The sequence below is a fragment of the Bos grunniens genome, chromosome 7 (assembly GCF_055505025.1).
Source record: "Bos grunniens cultivar Pamir isolate PY7600 chromosome 7, Bosgru_T2T1.0, whole genome shotgun sequence".
NCBI lineage: Eukaryota > Metazoa > Chordata > Mammalia > Artiodactyla > Bovidae > Bos > Bos grunniens.
In genome coordinates, this window is record NC_141171.1 from 14,993,975 (window position 1) to 15,014,950 (window position 20,976).

At 48.6% G+C, this 20,976-nt stretch overlaps 1 protein-coding gene across 4 annotated transcripts in view; it reads right to left on the reverse strand.

Annotated features, from left to right (window-relative positions):
- The window catches only part of TYK2 (tyrosine kinase 2), a 29,699-nt gene extending 12,921 nt beyond the window's left edge, over window positions 1–16,778 (reverse strand). Inside the window, exons 1-10 of one of the 4 annotated variants that reach the window (XM_086409274.1) lie at window positions 16,570–16,778; window positions 15,461–15,571; window positions 15,222–15,320; window positions 14,728–14,943; window positions 10,835–10,958; window positions 10,569–10,716; window positions 10,084–10,247; window positions 5,254–5,620; window positions 4,334–4,543; window positions 4,093–4,250 (exon numbers count right to left, since the gene is read on the reverse strand). In XM_086409274.1, coding sequence (XP_086265400.1) covers window positions 4,093–4,250; window positions 4,334–4,543; window positions 5,254–5,620; window positions 10,084–10,247; window positions 10,569–10,716; window positions 10,835–10,958; window positions 14,728–14,923 — 1,367 coding nt within the window. In that variant the 5' untranslated portion in view covers window positions 14,924–14,943; window positions 15,222–15,320; window positions 15,461–15,571; window positions 16,570–16,778. Of the gene's footprint in view, window positions 1–4,092; window positions 4,251–4,333; window positions 4,544–5,253; window positions 5,621–10,083; window positions 10,248–10,568; window positions 10,717–10,834; window positions 11,064–14,727; window positions 14,944–15,221; window positions 15,321–15,460; window positions 15,572–16,569 lie in introns of all 4 variants that reach the window. The other 3 variants (XM_086409275.1, XM_086409277.1, XM_086409276.1) reach the window with 3 other exon arrangements.
- Window positions 16,779–20,976: the final 4,198 nt, after the last annotated feature.

Below are 20,976 nucleotides of genomic sequence, written 5' to 3' on the forward strand. Positions count from 1 at the left end.
CTGAGGTTATTGATATTTCTCCCAGCAATCTTGATTCCAGCTTGTGCTTCCTCCAGCCCAGCGTTTCTCATGATGTACTTTGCATATAAGTTAAACAAGCAGGGTGACAATATACAGCCTTGACGTACTCCTTTCCCTATTTGGAACCAGTCTGTTGTTCCATGTTCAGTTCGAACTGTTGCTTCCTGACCTGCATACAGATTTCTCAAGAGGCAGGTCAGGTGGTCTGGTATTCCCATCTCTTTAAAAATTGTCCACAATTTGTGGTGATTCACACAGTCAAAGGCTTTGGCATAGTCAATAAAGCAGAAATAGATGTTTTTCTGGAACTCTCTTGCTTTTTCGATGATCCAACGGATGTTGGCAATTTGATCTCTGGTTCCTTTGCCTTTTCTAAATCCAGCTTGAACATCTGGAAGTTCATGGTTCACATACTGTTGAAGCCTCATTTGGAGAATTTTGAGCATTACTTTACTAGTGTGTGAGATCAGTACAATTGTGTGGCAGTTTGAGCATTCTTTGGCATTGCCTTTCTTTGCAATTGGAATGAAAACTGACCTTTTCCAGTCCCGTGGCCACTGCTGAGTTTTCCAAATTTGCTGGCATATTGAGTGCAGCCAGCACTTTCATAGCATCATCTTTTAGGATTTGAAATAGCTCAACTGGAATTCCATCACCTCCTTTGTTCTTAGTGATGCTTCCTAGGCCCACCTGACTTCGCATTCCAGGATGTCTGGCTCTAGGTGAGTGATCATACTATCATGATTATCTGGGTCATGAAGATCTTTTTTGTATAGTTCTTCTGTGTATTTTTGCCACCTCTTCTTAATATCTTCTGCTTCTGTTAGGTCCATTCCATTTCTGTCCTTTACTGAGCCCATCTTTGCATGAAGTGTTTCCTTGGTATCTCTAATTTTCTTGAAGAGAACTCTCGTCTTTCCAATTCTATTGTTTTGCTCTACTTCTTTGCATTGATCACCGAGGAAGGCTTTCTTATCTCTCCTTGCTATTCTTTGGAACTCTCCATTCAAATGGGTATATCTTTCCTTTCTCCTTTGCTTTTCACTTCTCTTCTTTTCACAGCTATTTGTAAGGCCTCTTCAAACAGCCATTTTGCTTTTTTGCATTTCTTTTTCCTAGGGATGATCTTGATTCCTATCTCCTGTACAATGTCATGAACCTCCGTTCATAGTTCTGCAGGCACTCTGTCTATCAGATCTAATCCCTTGAATCTATTTCTCACTTCCACTGTATAATCATAAGGGATTTGATTTAGGTCATACCTGAATGGCCTAGTGGTTTTCCCTACTTTCTTCAACTTAAGTCTGAATTTGGCAATAAGGAGTTCATGATCTGAGCCACAGTCAGCTCCCGGCCTTGTTTTTGCTGACTGTATACAGCTTCTCCATCGTCGGCTACAAAGAATATAATCAATCTGATTTCGGTATTGACCATCTGGTGATGTCTATGTGTAGAGTCTTCTCTTGTGTTGTTGGAAGAGGGTGTTTGCTATGACCAGTGCGTTCTCTTGGCAAAACTCTATTAGCCTTTGCCCTGCTTCATTCCGTATTCCAAGGGCAAATTTGCCTGTTACTCCAGGTGTTTTCTGACTTCCTACTTCCTATTTGTGTCGCCGTGCCCAGGGTGACACACAGTACAGTCTGGTACACACACAAAGGTCAAAGATCACAGACATAGCTGCTCCCCCAGTGTAACATTACAGCCCAGGGGCCAGCATTCCAGACCCAGAGGTGAGCACGGTCATAAACACAAACAGGAACCATGAGGTGACATAGCCCCACGGGCCCTCGCAGCTACACAGACTGGATGTTTGCCTCCCCTAAAGTTGGACTTCCCTGGCAGCTCAGCGGATAAGGATACACCTGCCAACGCAGGGGACACAGGTTTGATCCCTGCTCTGGGAGAATTCCACATGCTGTGGAGCAGTTAAGCCCACAAGCCCTAACCACTGAACCCCGCTAGCCCTAGTGCCTGTGCTCCAGAACAAGAGAAGCCCCGGCCATAAGAAGCCCGCACGCCACAGCTAGAGAGCAACCCCTGCTCACTGCAACTAGAGAAGAGCCTGAGTAAAGCAACGAAGACCCAGCACAGCCAAAACTAAATAAATAGAAGTTTAAAAAAGAATACAGTCAGTTCCTATGTTGAAGCTCTAACCCCCAAGGTGATGGCGTTAGGAGGTGGGCCTGGGGGGAGGTGATGAATCATGAGGGTAGAGCCCTCATGAATGGGATTCAGTTCAGTTCAGTTCAGTCGCTCAGTTGTGTCCGACTCTTTGCGACCCCATGAATGGCAGCACGCGAGGCCTCCCTGTCTATCACCATCTTCCGGAGTTCACTCAGACTCACGTCCATCGAGTCAGTGATGCCATCCAGCCATCTCATCCTCTGTCGTCCTCTTCTCCTCCTGCCCCCAATCCCTCCCAGCATCAGAGTCTTTTCCAATGAGTCAACTCTTCGCATGAGGTGGCCAAAGTACTGGAGTTTCAGCTTCAGCATCAGTCCTTCCAAAGAAATCCTAGGGCTGATCTCCTTTAGGATGGACTGGTTGGATCTCCTTACAGTCCAAGGGACTCTCAAGAGTCTTCTCCAACACCACAATTCAAAAGCATCAATTCTTTGGCGCTCAGCCTTTTTCACAGTCCAACTCTCACATCCATACATGACCACAGGGAAAACCATAGCCTTGACTAGACGGACCTGGGATTAGTGACTTACAAAAAATGCACCCCAGAGATCTCACTCACCCCTTCCACCATATGAGGACACAGCCAGAAGACTGAACTTGTGGTTATGAAACAGGAAGTGGGGCTCTCACAGACATCAGATCTGTTAACACCTTGCACTTGGACTTCAGAACTTGAGGAGTGTCTGTGGTTTCTAAGCCACTCAGCCATTGGTATTCTATTTGAATGGACTAAGATGATGCTGACATGGCCCACAGACTTCCATGAGGCCACAGCCCCTTGAGAGGTGAGGAGCCCTCACCCTCCTCTAGCGTACAGACTAGGCTGGGAGGGGTGAGACCTCTTACAATGCACCCCCAACCCACATTGGCAGCTAGTCCCAGTGTCACAGGTAGGACAAGGGATACCCAAGGCCAGAGGAGCTGACAGTCACAAACCCCAACCTGGCAGCAAACGGGATGGCCACACACACTCATCAGTGACCTTATAAGCCCTGACACTCAACCTTCTCAGCCACACACGTCCAGGCAGGCATACGCAGTGCCTCGCAGTAACCAGGGGTGAGTCACATTACAACTCCGGGGTGGAAACGCCCACATGTATATCTCAATGGCCACCACCATCTGAGAAACGCACAGCCGCGCAAAAGGCACCAGTCAGGTGTGAAAATATGCGCTGACAATTTAAAATGCAGTTGGGGGACTTCCCTGGCGGTCCAGCAGTTAAACTCTGTGCTTCCATTGCAGGGGGCATGGGTTCAAGGTTCATCCCTTGGTCGGGAGGATTGAGTTCCCACAACCTCAACGCAATGTCAAAAAACACAACAAGAGAAACAAAACAAAATCAAATGCAGTCACCAGAGCAGTGACACAGCTGTTCAACATCCAGACACGCATGGGGACCCAGTCCCAAAGCCAGGCACTCTCAGAATGGCACAGCACCCACGCCATTACAGGTGCCCTCTCTCCCTGCATAACCTCTGCCTGCATACATGCATGGGTCACACATGCACCCACGTGAGCATTCACTGATGTGAACGCATGTACAATGCGGTATGAGTGAATCCTTGCACAGTACACGCAGGCCCATACAGACACACGTGTACGCACTAAACACAAATGCTCGCACACACATGCACCCACACACATGCATGTAGACTCAGGACACACACACTGATACGTACTCACTGAGACCTGAATGTCTGCACGCCAATGTGCACTCATACAGGTGGGTGGACACACAGGCCTTCCCACCCCAAGACGCACAGGCACACACTAAGACGTCAACGTGCACACACTTCGTTTAAACTCCACAGTCCCTAGAGCTCACTGTCCAGCCGGCAGCTGCCCCTCCTGCCCTGTCCCCACTCCCCCGGCCCAGGCACTCACAGCAGGGGGCCGTGGATACCATCCTGGATACTCATCAGCAGCCGTGGAGGAGCCACCTCGTGGCACAGGTAGTGGTTTGAGTCGGCGGTCAGGCGGAAGTAGCCATCCACCAGCGACACCAAGGACAGGGCCGCAGCCCGGGAAGGCAGGGTCAGCTCCTGCGGGCCGGGGGATCATCAGGCAGGCATCACAGGCCACAGGCATCTCCCCCCTCAGCCCAGTCCGCAGCCCCAGGCCCCACCAGGCACTTGTTGTCCTGACAATGGATGCTGACGTGGCGTTCCTTCAGCACCATGTGGGTGATGTCCTGGAAGTCACAGAAGTAGGACCAGGGGCTCTCCCGAGGCCTGTCCACTGGCTCGCTGCCCACCTCCTCGGCCTTCATTTTCTTCCCAGATGGGTCAGCATCAGGCATCCTGCTGCCGCCACCAGCACCACCATCAGCAGGCCCCTGGAAGCCAGGAAGTGGGGCAGGTGAACAGAACAGGGCTGTGCCTGTTCAGTCCTCCTGCTCTTCCCTCCCTGGGGAGAGGCGGAAGCCGGAAAGGCCAGGTTACCTATTTGGGCATCTATCCATGAATGCAGTGTCATGAGCTGGACGGGGGACCCATCCAGAGAGATATAGTCACCAGAAGATGGAACTTTGGGGAGGGCAGAAAGGGGGCTCCTAGCCCTCTTGGCCCCAGAGGTCAAAGGTGTTCTCCAGAAGCAGCGACCCTAGCCATCAGCTCCCCAGGGGGAGAAGGCAGAGGATTCATCACCATGGGGTTGAGACAGCTGCTGTCCCTCCATTGAGGGCCAAGCTGAAGGAAATGGGCTTGGCCTAGAGCCTATCCAGGCTGATCAGGTAACCAAATATGTGCCATAGACTTTTAATTCCACAGCAGACTAGAAGAATGTCGCGTTATTGGAAGGGTTCTGGAACCAACATGCATTGGAAATGCTTAGGCAGAACATTAAGACTGAAATTAATTCTTGATTGCAGGCCTTATTAGAGCCTTTAAGACACTATCCAAGAAACAGACCCCCACTCACAGACAAACATATCCCAGAGCCATGTAGGGAAAACCACCTTTGCCATAGCCACCTTCCAAGGCCAAAGTCAAGGCTGAGCAGGAGCCCACACCCTCCACTGTTAGATGGTAGAGGCACCCCACTCACCTCCGCCGGTACCAGCCGCCACCGGATGCCTTCCGTGCCTGACACCAGCACCTCGTGGGTGGGGGGTCCGACAGCAGACTCAGACCCGGGGTCAGGAGGGGCCTGCCCACCGTCCCGGATGTAGCAGGGCTCCCCATCGGCTTGGGACAGCAGCTCCAGGTGGCACACGGGCACACGCTCTGTGCCAAAGCAGGGTGCCAGTCGCTCGAGCGTGGCCAGGTACTTCACCATGACGACCTGCTGGGAGAGGCAGCCCGGCTGGAAGGCCCGCAGGAACTTGCGGAAGATGCTCCGTTGGCGCAGCCGTGTCAGAGCGTTGTGCTGCCGCATCTGCCGCCGGAAGGAGCGTGGGATGCAATCCTTGAAGCTGTGCGGATGACCAAGAGGGGCAGTTCAGGGGCCCCGACTGGGCCATGACGGAGAAGTGGTTTAACCTCTCTGAACCTCAGCTGCCTCATCTAGAAAACAGGCAAGCTAAATGCCATCGACAGATGACCAGAGAAAGATGTGGTATACATATATAATGGAATACTATGCAGCCGTGAAAAATAACAAAATCATGTCAGCTGCAGCAACATGGATGCAACTAGAAATTGTCATACTGAGTGAAGTCAGTCAGAAGGAGAAAGACAAATACCATACGATATCACTTATATGTGGATTCTAAACCCCAACAGGGAGTTCCCTGTTGGTCCTGTTGATAAGACTGTATTCCCAACGTAGGGGCCCTGAGTTTGATCCCTGGTTGGAGAACTAAGATCCCACATACCACAACTAAGCTTGTGTGCCATAAATACTGAGCCCCATGCATTCTAGAGACTATGTACCACAACTAGAAAAGCCTGCACAACACAGTGAAGCAAACAGTGCAGCCAGAAATTTTAAAAATTAATAATTAAAAAATATATATGACACAAATGAACGTCTCTACCAAACAGAAGCAGAATTATGGACATAGAGAGCAGGCTGGTGGTTGCCGGCGGGAGGGAGCTGGGGGAGGGACAGAGTGGGAGGCTGCGGTTAGCAGATGCAAGCTTTAGTATGGATAGACAGCAAGATCCTACTGTACTGCACAGAGAACCATATTCAATATTCTGTGATAAGCTATAATTGAAAAGAATACTTAAAATATATATATAACTGAATCACTTTGCTGTACAGCAGAAATTAACACATTATAAATCAACTGTACTTCAATCAAAAATATTAAAGCTAAAAAAATATTAAAATTGAATAAAAGTACAAACAATAAAAAGCAGGCAGGCTGTAATGAAAGTGGAAAGAAAATGTGATAAAGCACAAGCATAGCAAGGCCAAATGGTGTCAGGGCCAGGGCCCAGGACTCTGGAGGGGACTGAGTGGCTGAAATTCCAGATATTGGGTGAATTACTTAAGCTCTAAGGAGCTCCGTCTTTTCATCTGTAAAATGGAATCAGTACCCACATCTAGGGCTGACAAGAGAATTAGGACTATTGATTGGCACAAAATAAAGACTATGTGAGTGTTGGCTGTTGTTATTACTAGAGAAATCACTATTGTTTTGACCAGTAATATGATTATCAATAAAAGGACAGCTCTGGGAAGCCCCTCTGCTCCTCACAAAGCCATACTCTTCACCTCTTCTCCTGCCTGCACTGCCCACCAGCAGAGCCCATTTATTTTATTATATATGTATGTATTTTTTTATTTTTTGGTTGTGCTGGGGGAATACAGGCTCTAGAGAGAAGGCTCAGTAGTTCTGGCACAGGGATGGCACGTGGGATCTTCCCGAACCAGAGATCAAACCCAGGTCCCCTGCATTGGCAGGTGGATTCCTAGACCAGCAAAGTCCCCAGCATAGCCCATTCAGATTACAGGTTTCTACACCCCATCCTGGGTTTCCCCAGTGGCTCAGTGTGGTAAAGAATCCCCCTGCCAATGCAGGAGACGCGAATTCAATCCCTGGGTTAGGAAAAGTCCCCTGGAGAAGGGAATGGCAACCCACTCCAGTATTGTTGCCTAGGAAATCCCATGGGCAGAAGAGCCTGGGGGACTATAGTCCATGAACTCGCAAAGAGTTGGACATGACTGAGCAATTAAACACACACACACACAAGCCTTATCTTCCATGTCCCAAGCCATTTTTTCCATCCCTTGAATAGAGAGATCCTAAAGCTCAAGGTTCTAGCTGTCTTTTGCCCCTATTCCCAAGCTTTCCAGGGCTCCCTAAAGACCTGGAGGGAAAAAGACCCCCGATTAGTGCCTGGCTGACTCCAGCACTTGGGCAATTGCATTCTAAGTTCAATTGCCCTGGAAACAGGCCTTTGCCGCCTGCTGCCTCTGGGCCTCTATATATGCTGTTCCCTCTGCCTCCAATGCTTTGCCAAAGCAGTCCACGTCTGGATAAAGCCAACTCAACCTTCAGGTCTTAGCAGAAATGTCACCCCAGGAGCATCATCTGATCGCCAGGCTGGATAGGGTGCTTCCTCTGTGCTCCCCAGCATCCTGGCTTCATGGTCACAGCCCTGGTCCTCCAGAGTGATAACATGACAGGGATTGAAAAATATGTGCTTTAAGAATTGCAGAAAAAAAAAAAAAAAAGAATTGCAGAGACACGGGTATATACCTATGGCTGATCTGTAGACCATTGTAAAGCAATTCACTTCAGTTCAGTCACTCAGTCATGTCCGACTCTTTGCGACCCCATGGATCACAGCACGCCAGGCCTCCCTGTCCATCACCAACTTCCAGAGTTTACCCAAACTCATGTCCATCGAGTCAGTGATGCCATCCAGCCATCTCATCCTCTGTTGTCCCCTTCTCCTCCTGCCCCCAATCCCTCCCAGCATCAGGGTCTTTCCAATGAGTCAACTCTTCGCATGAGGTGGCCAAAGCACTGGAGTTTCAGCCTCAGCATCAGTCTTTCCAGTGAACACCCAGGACTGATCTCCTTTAGGATGGACTGGTTGGATCTCCTTACAGTCCAAGGGACTCTCAAGAGTCTTCTCCAACACCACAGTTCAAAAGCATCAATTCTTCGGTGCTCAGCTTTCTTCACAGTCCAGCTCTCACATCCATACATGACCACTGGAAAAACCATAGTCTTGACTAGACGGACCTTTGCTGGCAAAGTAATGTCTCTGCTTTTGAATATGCTATCTAGGTTGGTCATAACTTTTCTTCCAAGGAGTAAGCGTCTTTTAATTTTATGGCTGCAGTCACCATCTGCAGTGATTTTGGAGCCCCCAAAAATAAAGTCTGACACTGTTTCCACTGTTTCCCCATCTAATTCCCATGAAGTGATTATCCTCCAATTAAAAATAAATAAATTTAAAAAAAAAAGGAATTGCAGTCCTAGGATTTCCCTGGTGGTTCAGAGGTAAAGAATCCACGTGTCAACGCAGGGGACAGGGGTTCAATCCCTGATCTGGGACGATTCCATATGCTGCAGAGCAACTAAGCCCATATGCCACAACTGTTGAGCCTGTGCTCTAGAGCCCGTGCTGGGCAACAAATCACTCCAATGAGAAGTCTGTGCACTGCAGTAGAGAGTAGCCTCTGCTCGCCACAACTAGAGAAAAGCCTACGCAGCAACAAAGACCCAGCGTAACCAAAAATAAATAAATAAATAATTTCAAAAAGAATTGCAGGTCCTAGGACTTCCCTGGTGGTCTAGTCATCAAGAACATGCCTTTCAATGCAGGGGACGCAGGCTCGATCCTTGGTCGGGGAACTAAGACCCCATATGACTTGAGGCAACTTAGCCCACACGCTGCAACTAGAGAGATCACAAAGATTCCATATACCTCAACTAAGACTCGATGCAGCCAAAAATAAAATAAATAATTTTTGTTTTCTTTAAATGCAGGTCCTGGGACATTCCCTGGCTGTTTTCAGTGGTTAGGATTTGGTGCTTTCATAGCTGTAGCCTTGGTTTCAAACCTTGATGGGGGAACTAAGATCCCACAAGCTACATAGCACAGCCAAAAAAAGAAAAACAAAAAACTGCAGGGTTGCCTCCTCCAGGCAGTGTGCCCTGATTGCTCCAGTCCTCACCTCAGTGGAGATGAGTAACTCCCCAGACTTCTGCCTTATCCCTTCCCTTGAATTCTAGCGAGTCATGCAAGCTCACTCTACTCCAGCCATACTTCCTCCAACACATCAGGCACAGCCCAAGCTCAGGGCTTTTGTACTGGCTGATACCTCTGGAAAATTCTCTTCTCACAAATACCCACCTGGCTCCCTCCTTTACTTCCTTCAAATCTCTGAAAGTGAATGTCACCTTTTCAGTGAGAAACTGATGACCCAGTTTTAAACTGTACACCCCTCATTCTCTGATACCCCCTTCCTCTTTTCCAGTTTAATTTTTCCCCATTGCATTCGTCACCATCAAAAACACTATACATTTTACTTTTGTATTTCATTTATTGCCTGTCTTCTCCATCAAATATGAGCTCCAGGGACTTCCCTGGTGGTCTAGTGGCTAAGACTCTGTGTTTGCAATGCAGGGGGCCCTGGGCTCGATCCCTGGTCAGGGAACTAGATCCCATGTGTCACAACTAAGAGTTTGCACGCCACAACTAAAGATCCTGCATGCTGCAACTAAGACCGAGCACAGCCAAAATAAATACACAATTTTTTTTTAAGTGAGCTCTAAGAAGCCACAGATTTCGTCTGCCTGGTTTACTGTTGTGTGTCCAACACCCAAAACTAGTACCAGCACACAGTAGGTGTTCAATAAATGTTTGTTGAATGAATGAAGGCATGGCACTATGCAAGGTCTACCCTGGCCTTCAGACACCCGGGCATGTCCACCCACCTGTGCAATGTCCCCGCCCCATTCCCAGATACCTGGTCTTCTTGGCCACCTTTTCAAGGGGGACACCATTGCGGAGAGCGAGGTGGCAGAGGTGCAAAAGGGCCATGCCCAGGCTCTCATTCTGAAAGTGGTGGATCTCCTCCTCGCTGGATAGCTCCCATAGTGATGCCACGTCATTTACAAATTCATGCTTGCCCTGGGGATGGGGAATCAGGCAGAAAGGGAGGTGTGAGAACCTGTTCACTCCCCAGCTTCCGGTTACTTTCAGGAAGCGGGGGGACCCCATATGTATGCCTCGTCTGCCCAATCCTATGCCTGTGACAGACATCACTAATCAACCACAGTACTCTTACCCCTGCAACCCTAAGAGTCCAAAACCCTTTTGTTCAGGCAGCCGAAGGATCCCAGATGGCATGACTGAAACCCACTGCTTATAGCAAATTGGGAGGGAAGTGGGGGCTCCTCAATTGCCCAAGGTCCCTCACAAATAGTCACGCCTTCCCAGCCCTGCTCACACCTGCTCAAAGAGGTACTCAAAGGAGGCAGGGTCCAGGAGTTGCACCCCCTGCTCTGCCTGTTCTGAGGAAGTCTCGGCCCCTGGGGGCCCGCAGCGGTACACAGCTGGCTCCTGAGGATTCGTGCCATGCCAGTTTCGGAAATAAAACCTGCAGGAAAGGAGGGGGGTGCAGTCGAGGTTTAGCATGGACTCAGGCCAAGTCTTGGCAGGTGGGGACAAGAGAGGGAGGGGAGGGGACAAAAGCCTTCTAAGGGGACTTTGCCCACCTCATGCGGAAGTACAGCGTCAGGCTGGAGTCCCTGGAGGTATCCAGAATGTGATTTGGAGGCAGCCAGACCTGGGCCTGGGCATCGAAGAGGGCAAAAAGATTGAAGCAGGGTGGAGTGATGCCTGCACAGGGGAGAAATGAGTCAGGAAGTTGATGTCTGCTCCCATTAGCCTCGTCGACTCCCAGACCTGCTGTCTCCCTTCACAACCTCTCCCTGGCCTCCTCCCCTGCCAAAAGAAGACAATGCAATATGTAGACCATACTGTGGCCACACAGAAAAACTACATGTCCCAGTCTCCCTTGCAGCTAGGATGAGGGCATTGAACAGTTTTTTTGGCCAATGGGATGCGGGCAGAAGGAATATACATTTTCCAGGTCTAGAAATAAACTCTCCTGTCCTCTTCCCTACCCCGGGAATGTTGGAGACCCCTAATGCCTAGTGGTGAAACTACAAGATAGAGGGGAACCATTTGACCAGCATTAAATGCTAGGGCATCAGCATTAAATGCTTACATCTGGTGGCTCAGATGGTAAAGAATCTGACTGCAACGCAGAAAACCCAGGTTCGATCCCTGGCTCGGGAAGATACCCTGGAGAAGGGAATGGCTACCCACTCCAGTTCTCTTGCCTGGAGAATTCCATGGGCAGAGGGCCCTGGTGGACTATACAGTCCATGGGGTCGCAAAGAGTCAGACATGTTTAAGCAACTAACACTTTCACTATGAGACTTACAGTAAATTTTCATTGTCTTAACCCAGGAGAATTTGGGGGATGCTGCTTGTTACCACAGCAAACCTGGCATAGACTAGCACAGCTCTTCAGACTGCTGGCACTTTGCCTGTCTCTCTCTGAACTCCAGCCCCAGAGAAATACCCAACTACCCTTGGCTGTCACCCTGTAGATATCTCTGACCCCCTGAGATGTGCTTTGTTCCAAACAGATATCATCTGAGGTCCCCAAATTTGCCCCCTCTCAGCATGGTTCTCTAAGCCAGGATTTCATCTTTGTCCTTAACTCATCCCACCCCCTCAGATTGGTCACAAGTCCTGTTCTTTCTGCACCCTTCATTCTCTCTAGGATCCACCCACTTCCTTCAAATACAAAACCCAGTCCCAGCTCAGCCTCCAGATTTATTGTCATTCCCCACACCGGCCACCCAAGCATCTTTTTTTATACATATATCACTTAAAAACTAAAATATCTATCTAAATATCTAAAGTATCTAAAATAGTTCTTTTGGAATAATTTATAATCACCCAAGTACCAGCCACTAAAGAAATAAAACTTGGCAAGTCCGACTGAAACCCCCAACTACATCCACCTCCTCTCCCCTATTGCAAATAGGTAACCATACTCCTGAACTAGAGTTTATCATTTTCATATTTTCTGTGACCTAGTTTTAAATGCTATAAACTTGAATGTGGTATTATATCATAGGTGTCCTTCAGCAATTTGTTTTTTCAGGCTATGATAGCTTTTAAGCTTCACACATGATACATGTAACTTTGGTTGAATATCTTTTTCCTGGCTGCATAGTATTTCAGTGTTCAACCACATGCAACTGATTTGTGCAGTCTCCTCTACACAGACTTTGAGATGGCCTCTTATTTCTCAGTAAAATAAATGAGGCTGCTCTGAACATTCTCGTGTGTCTCCTGGAATACATGAGCTGAGTGTTTGTAGACTGCGTATCTAGGAGTGGAACTGTGTGCCCTCAGGGAATGTATTCAAGTTATATGATGCCAAATTGCTCTACAAAAATCACTGCATCCAGGAATTCCCCAGAAGTCCAATGGTTAGGACTTGGTGCTTTCACTGCTGAGGACCCAGATTCAACCCCTGGTTGGGGAACTAAGATCCCACAAGCCACATGGCACGGCCAAAAAAAAAAAATCGTGACATCCAAGTGTACTGCACCCCAAAGAAGGAGCACAACTCCCTGTGAGACAGCTTCCTAAAGAACCAATCTGTGGGCCTTCCCTGGTGGTCCAGTGCTTAAGAATCCATTTCCAATGCAGGGGATGCAGGTTCAATCTCTGGTCTGGGAACTATGGTCCCACATGCTATAGGGCAACTAAGCCCATAAGCCACAAGTGACAAGTCCCTACACCGCAGCAAAGATCTGATGCAGCCAATAAATCAATATTTAAAATAAAAACAAAAGACAAATATTAGAGGAAGATATTCTTTGAAAAAAAAGAACCAATCTATTTCACTCTCTGGCTTAAACCTTCCATGGCTCCCTCTTTGCCCCATAAGAAAGCTCAACCCCCTCAGCAATGAACACCCATGACCTGGACCCAGATAGTCATGCTCTGCTTTCAATTTCTAGTTTCCCTTCTAAATTCTTGAAACTGATATTCCAGTTATTCTTAAGATCTTTTGCTTCCTCAAACAGATCAGGTTCTCGGGATCTTGACCAGGCATGATTCACACGTCTAGCAAACCTGTCTAACTTGTTCACAGTCAGAGACTTCCCTGGTGGTCCAGTGGCTAAGACTCTGCGCTCCCAGCGCAGGGGGCCCACGTTCTATCCCTGGTCAGAGAACTGGATCGAACGTGTCGCAACTAAAGATCTCAAGTGCCATAACTAAAACCTGATGCAGTCAATAATAAATAAATAAATTTTTTTAAAAAAGAATCAGCCTTCAGTGGAAAAATACGAAGTGTTATAGAAATCTACCAGAAAGCCCCCATTCAGTTGTGGGGCAGGGGGGTTGAGAGGGTGTCCGGGAGGAAGGGGTAGGTAAGTGAAGTCCCCTTGAAGATACCCTCTCCTCCTCTGGCAGAAGACATTAGACTTCTGAGCACATCCACTGCAAGCTCTCATGACCATTCCATGTTTCCCTACTGCTCCTGGGAAGAAGTCTAAACTCTAGACTCTCCCTCTGGGGTTTAAGGCCCTTAAGCTTTAAGGTTTAAGACCTGACTCTGGCTGACCTCTCACCCATCATCTCCCTTCCTGGAGTTCCTTGCTCCTAACCTCACCCACCATACTTTGCTCCTGCCACAACAGCCAGAGCATCTTTGACCCTTGAGTCCAACCATGTTCCTCCTTTGCTCACAGTCCTCCACAGCTCCCACCTCACTTGCAGTAAAATTCGAAGTCTTCCCTGAGGCCCAGAAGGCTCTGCACAACCGGCACCATCACCCGTTCACCCTCACCTATCCCTGTCTCCCCTTCACTCACTTGGCAACAGCCACACTGGCCTCACAGTTACCAGTAAGTTCCCACCTCAGAGCCTTTGCACTTGCTGTTCTCACTGCCAGATGTCCCTGTGGCTTGCTCCCTTATCTCCTCAAGTTTTAAATCTTTTTTTTTTTTTTGGCTGCACCATACGGCTTATGGCATCTTAGTTCCCAATCAGGGATTGAACCCTGGCTCCCATCCCCACAGTGGAAGTTCAGAGTATTAACCTTTGGACCACCAGGCAAGTCCCCAAGTGTTAAATCTTTTACCATCGTCTCTCACAGCTTGCCTCCTATTCAGTTTCCTTATTTATTGCATTTCTTGCTGAGCCCTATAAGAATTCAGATGCAATGCAAGAGACCTAGCTTTGATCCTTGGGTTGGGATGATCCCCTGGAGAAGGGAATGGCAATCCACTGAAGTATTCTGGTCTGGGAAATCCCATGGACAGAGGACCCCGGCAGGCTACAGTCCATGGGGTTGCAAAGAGTTGGACACAACAGAGCAACTAACACTTTCACTTTCATTAGAATATCAGCTTTTTACAAAACTGATTGCAAATTACAGAGGCAGTAATTGGAGGCTGGCACACAGAAGGTGCTCACTCAACGCGGGATGCATGAATGGGCAGACAACTGGGTGAACGGGGCCCAGTGGCTGCTGACACCTCCGCCCCGCTGTGGGGCCGATGGCAGGACTCACCGACTTTGTGTGCGACGTGGATGCAGACATCCTCCGCGGTCAGTGTGGGCTCAGTGAAGGTGACCCAGGGCTCCCCACCACTGGGGCCAGCCCAGTGCAGAAGCACTTTCAGGCCTTCTCTGGTGGCCATGGGCTGAGCTCCGTCCCCACTGGGCTTCCTGCCCCTGGTGGTGGCCCTCCATTGGCACAGAGGCATGTTCTTGACAGCTGGCCTGCCTGTGAAGGAACATCCTATCAACCCCCCAGGCCTCAGCCTTGAAGGCCCCTTTTAGTACCTCAACCTTCCCACCTCCAGACTGAAGGGAAAGATTTGGGACCCCTCACTGTGCAAACTTAGGCACCCAATTCCCCTCCATGGGCCTCAGTTTCCACATCTGTTTGATGGAGCTGGGTTTGCGACACTCTCCCCCCATGCTACATCAGTCATGAACAGCACCACCACCAACCCCTTTACTGGACAAATTCACCAATACAAAAGTCTGCCCTGAACCCACCTTTCCAAAATAACCTGGGTGGTCAGACAGACCTGGGGGTGAATCCTGTGTCAACTCAGGTGCAAGTCACTTAGTCATCTTGGGCCTCAGTCTCCCCATCTGGAAAACAGACATGCTGAGAATGTTGCCATGAAGAGACAGTTATGACATTTCTACATTCCTTTTAAAGAAACCTTTAAACTAGAGTCATAAGGGAATTATGCACTACTGTTACATATTGTGGGCAGGTAAGGACTTACTATTGCCATTCCGTTGTTTTCTGGTTGTTTTGTAGACAGGTTCTTCCTTGTTTCTTATCCTGCTGTCTGTGTTTGGATGAAATTACTACAGGATTTTTCCCTTGTGGTTACCTTAAGTTTAATAAGTTTAAGATGTGTTATGAGACTTACAAAACATACCTCACACTGACAATACCCTCTTTTAAGCTAAGAGCTTCCCTTTAGTAGAATTTGTAAACTTTACATTTTTAATTCTCCACCTCACATTTTGATTACTGCTGTTACACTTCACATTTTTTATAAATTGTAGTTATGGCTATTTTTTTCTACTTTTTTTAAAAACTAGAGTTATAAATCAATTAGGTTGTGATGTTTCAACACACTTCTGTATGTTACACATTAAAAATCTTGATACAGGCATGACCAAATAACAAATATGATAAACTCAAGAATGAAGTCATTATCATTAATTTAATAATCATAGTCGTTTCTCTCTTTCAGCCGATATACCCCTACTAGTGACCCCGGTCCCTGCTGGCTCCCTAAGCGGCGGAGAGGTTCTGTTCAGCTCTTTTCCCAACAATCTGGAACTTTTTGAGAGACAGATTCAGGGTCCAGGCTTCCTGGGGTCTCCATGTATTTCCGGAGAAGGACTGTCAGCAATTAGAGCGACGTTACTCATTTAAGACGTGATGAGGGAAAAACAGAATATCGCAATTGCATAATCCCGTATTTGTCAGGAATCAACTTCTCTCGGAGCCTGTTTCCTCATTTGGAAGATAGTCATAAAACAGTCTCTCTCTCAAAGGGTTGTTGGGAGGATTCAATGAGCTTGAAGCAGAGAAAAGGCTCCGCGAGGGGCCTGGCAAACGCTCGGTAAGTGTTCGCAAAGTCAGACACGACTGACCTACTGAACAACAACAAACGAGATTATCTTTGAGATAAGACCCTAGGGATCGAGCTTTTGTAGTGACCATCTCCTCCTTCCTCATCCCCTCTGAGCACAGATCTAGCTTTGAAGATGAGGTCTAAGCGAGGTCCGCAGCCCCCAACCCCCTAAGCACCCCCACCTCCCCGCCAGAAACCTCCAAACCCTGCTGGCAGGGGCAGGAACCGAGCTGTGTACCCACCCGGCATCGATCAGTCACAAGGCAGTGTGGGGGCTTCTAACCACCTCCTGCAAAGGGCAGTTCCGCCAGCGGCATCCTTCCTGATGATCTCCCGGGCGTGCTCCCTCGCGCCCCATTCCAGACTCACCCTTTCCCCGGAACTTGCTACAACCCGGGACCCCGCCCCACCGCCCCGGGCAGCGGCCTCTTGATCGCCCCTGGAACAGCACCTCCCATTGGTCGCCTGAAACGGGCACATTCATTGGTCATTGTCCTGCTCCGCCCCTTCACTACTACGGTGGCTCCCCTATTGGTTCAGGCTTCAAGTTTCGCCCAACCTGGGCGGGAGAGGGTGGACTCTCTGCGGCGCTGCGACTTTAATCACCCACGCAGGCGTGGATCCAAGCAAGTCAGGCTTCTAGACCTTACCCTGGTGCGAGGCCAGATCGTCATCTCGGCGATTAATGTTGCAGCTGGCTGCCATTCATTCCTCCAACCCCGCTGCCATGTGGCCCTACATTCCGTCCTGCCTCTCCTCCCAGTCTGCGTGGCCAGCCCTGCTTCTCAGTTGAGACACCCCACCAACCACCAACCACCCCCACCTCCGCCTTCTGGAGGAGGCATTCAGGGCCCACCAGCTCACATTCCTTTTCTGATCACCCATAGCCCTGACGCTGGGAAAGATTGAGGGCAAGAGGGGAAGGGGATGACAGGATGAGATGGTCGGATGGCATCCCTGACTCAATAGACACGAGATTGAGCAAACACTGCGAGATAGTTAAGGACAGGGAAGCCTGGCGTGCTTCAGTTCATGGGGCAGCAAAGAGTGACTGAAAAACAACAAAATCCTATTCTCTGAGGCCTCGTTGCTCAAGGTAGCGGCTCAGGCGTCCCACCTGATCCAAGTTCTGATCCCTGCAAAGCAAGTCGCTGCTATTTATATTTACAGAGAAGGCTGTGCACTCAGCGTTTCATACACATTATTTCATTTTGTTGCAGGAAGAGGGACCCCTTCCAGGGCCTGAGAGTGGGCTCTTGTCTAACTCTTGGAAATGAATTACCAAGGAGACACATGTACTGACAAAGCAAAAGACATTATTGGAAAGGGGTGCCCGGGGGAAAAGAGATGGGGTAAGGGAACCCAGGAGAACTGCTGTGCTGCATGGCTCTCAGTCTCGGGTTTTATGGTGATGGGGTTCGTTTCCTCTGGGTTGTCTCTGGCCAATCATTCTGACTCAGAGTCCTTCCTGGTGGTGCATTCGTGGATCAGCCTAGATGAATTCTAGCAAGGATTCTGGGAGGTGGTAGGAGTATGTATGGGCATTTTCTCTCTCCTTTTGACCTTTCCTGATTTCTTTCTGGTTGGTAGTAGTTTGTTAGTTCTGCATTCCTCCTGTTGTAAGATAACTTACTCAAGTAGTTACTATCAAGCCTGGCCAGGGCAGCAGGTTTCAGTCAGTGGGTTCCCCTAACAATCTGATGTTAGCAGTAGTCCTCTGGCATCTCTTATCCTCATTTCTCAGAGAAAGAAACCGAGGTACAGAGAGGTGACAAAGACTCTTTCCTTGCCCAAACTTTAGTCCTCTGAGCCTTCTTCTGTTTTTAAAAATAATTTTATTTATTTTTATTTTTGGCTGTCCTGAGTCTTCGTTGCTGCATGGGCTTTTCCCTAGTTGGGGAGGGAAGGGGCTACTCTTTAGTTGTGGTGTGCAGGCTTCTCATTGCTGTGGCTTCTCTTGCTGTGGAACACAGGCTCTAGACTGCTTGGGCTTCAGTACTTGTGGTTCTCGGGCTCTAGAGCACAGGCTCAATAGTTGTGCTGCTTGGGCTTGGTTGCTCTGTGACAAGTGGAATCTTCCCAGACCAGGGATCAAACCTTAATCTCCTGCATTGGTAGGTGGATTCTTTACCCCTAAGCCACCAGGGAAGCCCTGAGCCTTCTTCTTGACTACCCCTCAACCTTGGCCCCAGTCCTGTCTTTGTCCTGCACAGTCATCCCCCGACCCCTAATATCTGATCAGGTTTTTCAGTTTCCACCATTGATGTATAAATATTCGTCCTCTCTTTAGCAAGAATCCTGTGAGGTCAGTTTAGCAAGAATCCCCCTATCCTTTTTTTTTAAGATTTATTTATTCATTTATTTATTTTATTTTGGGGATCAGCTAAGGGTTGCCCTTGCTGCTCGGGCTTTCTCTCATTGCAGTGCATGGGCTTCTCACAGAGGTGGCTTCTCTTATTGGGGAGCGCTGGCTCTAGGTGATTGGACTTCAGTAGTCGCAGCACATGGGCTTCAGTAGTTTAGGCTCTTGGGCTGTAAAGCACTGACTTAGTAGTTGTGGCACACTGGCTTAGTTGCTCTGCGCCATTTGGGATCTTCCTGGACAGAGGATTGAACCAGTGTCCCTTGCATTACATGGTGGATTCCACTGGACCACCAGGGGAGCTCCCCTCCCACCCTCCCCCTGTCACACCCTCATTCTGCTCTTTGCCTGGCAATCCCCAGATGTCTTTGCTGCATTCAGAGTTGAACCCAATGTTCTCCCCTTTTGCAGTCCCCCTTCCATTGCAGTTATCCTGCATAACTGCAGTTATCCAGGATAACTTCCATTGCAGTTATCCTAAATAGTCTCCCTTACTGTTTTGTAAGTCAAAAATATTGCCTGCCGTATCCGTAAACAAAGGATATTGCAGTCATCCAGCCATCACATTGAGTAGGAGCTAGACGGGCCTCAGGGTAAACGGCTGGTTTCTCCCCTGTGGACAGATACTCCAAATTAGCAGGAGACAGAAGAGCTAAGCTTTGCCCAGGTAAAAGATAGAGACCACATATTTCTCATTCTCCAAGTCATGGATGGTGACTGCAGCCATGAAATTAAAAGACACTCCTTGGAAGAAAAGCTATGACAAACCTAGAGAGCGAATTAAAAATCAGAGACACCACTTTGCAGACAAAGTCCCTTATAGTCAAAGCTATGGTTTTTCCAGTAGTCAGGTATGGATGTGAGAGTTTGACCATAAATAAGGCTGAGTGCTGAAGAACTCATGCTTTTGAACTGTGGTGCTGGAGAAGACTCTTGAGAGTCCCTTGGACAGCAAGGAGATCAAATCAGTCAATCCTAAAGGAAATCAGTCCTGAATATTCATTGGAAGAGCTGATGCTGAAGCTGAAGCTCCAATACTTTGGCCACCTGATGTGAAGAGACGACTCATTGGAAAAGACCCTCATGCTGGGAAAGAGTGAAGGCAGACTTATTGGAAAAGACTTTCATGCTGGGAAAGACTGAGGGCAAGAGGAGAGGGGGTGACAGAGGATGAAATGGTTGGATGGCATCACCGACTTGATGGACATGAATTTGAGCAAACTCTTAGAGATAGTGAAGGACAGGGAAGCCTGGCATGCTGAAATTAATGGAGTCACAGAGGGTCAGACACGACCTGGTGACTGAACAACAAGTCAAGGAACCCCCAACTATACATGCACAGAAAGGCTCCTTGGAGGTGAAAAAGGAGGGGGTGTCACCTCATAGTAAGTGATGTCAGCCTACCCATAAGCCTCTTCACTGGAATCCATCTTGGCTAAGAGATGCATGCACACATGAGAGGACACTGAGATAAACCAAATATGTACTCAGAACCAGGCAAAGAAAGATGATTGGCCAAAGGAAACCTGGAAGACATGCACCATAAAAGTGATTCAACCTACCATAAGGGCGTGACTCTGAATCTGAGCCTGCCTATGTGTCTATCCACACATACTCTTTTTCCTTCCTAATAATCACTACTTGTTTCACTACTTCCTGTCTCTGTGGAAATTAATTTCTACACACCTGACAGGCCAGGGCCTGATAGTTTCAGTGGTGAGAATTCAGCGTTCTCACTGCCTCAGGCTGACTTCAATCTCTGGCTGGGGAACCGAAACCCTGCTTCAAACCGCTGCAGGTGGAGGCTACCAGAGATCAGCGTTACAGCCGCACAGATGGTGAGCCCTGAGGGAACTTAGGATAGAAACAGGATGCCCACCATCCACTCATGAGTCACTGCAATGCATGGGTGCATGCTGCTGCTGCTAAGTTGCTTCAGTCATGTCCGACTCTGTGTGACCCCATAGACGGCAGCCCACGAGGCTCCCCCGTCCCTGGGATTCTCCAGGCAAGAACACTGGAGTAGGTTGCCATTTCCTTCTCCAATTCATGAAAGTGAAAGTGAAGTCGCTCAGTTGTGTCCGACTCTAGCGACCCCATGGACTGCAGCCCACCAGGCTCCTCCATCCACGGGATTTTCCAGGCAAAAGTACTGGAGTGGGGTGCCATCGCCTTCTCCGTGGGTGCATGCTAAGTCACTTCAATCACGTCCAACTCTTTGCGACCCTAAAGACTGTCTGTCTGTGGGTTTCCCCAGGAAAGAATACTGGAGTGGGTTACCATGCCC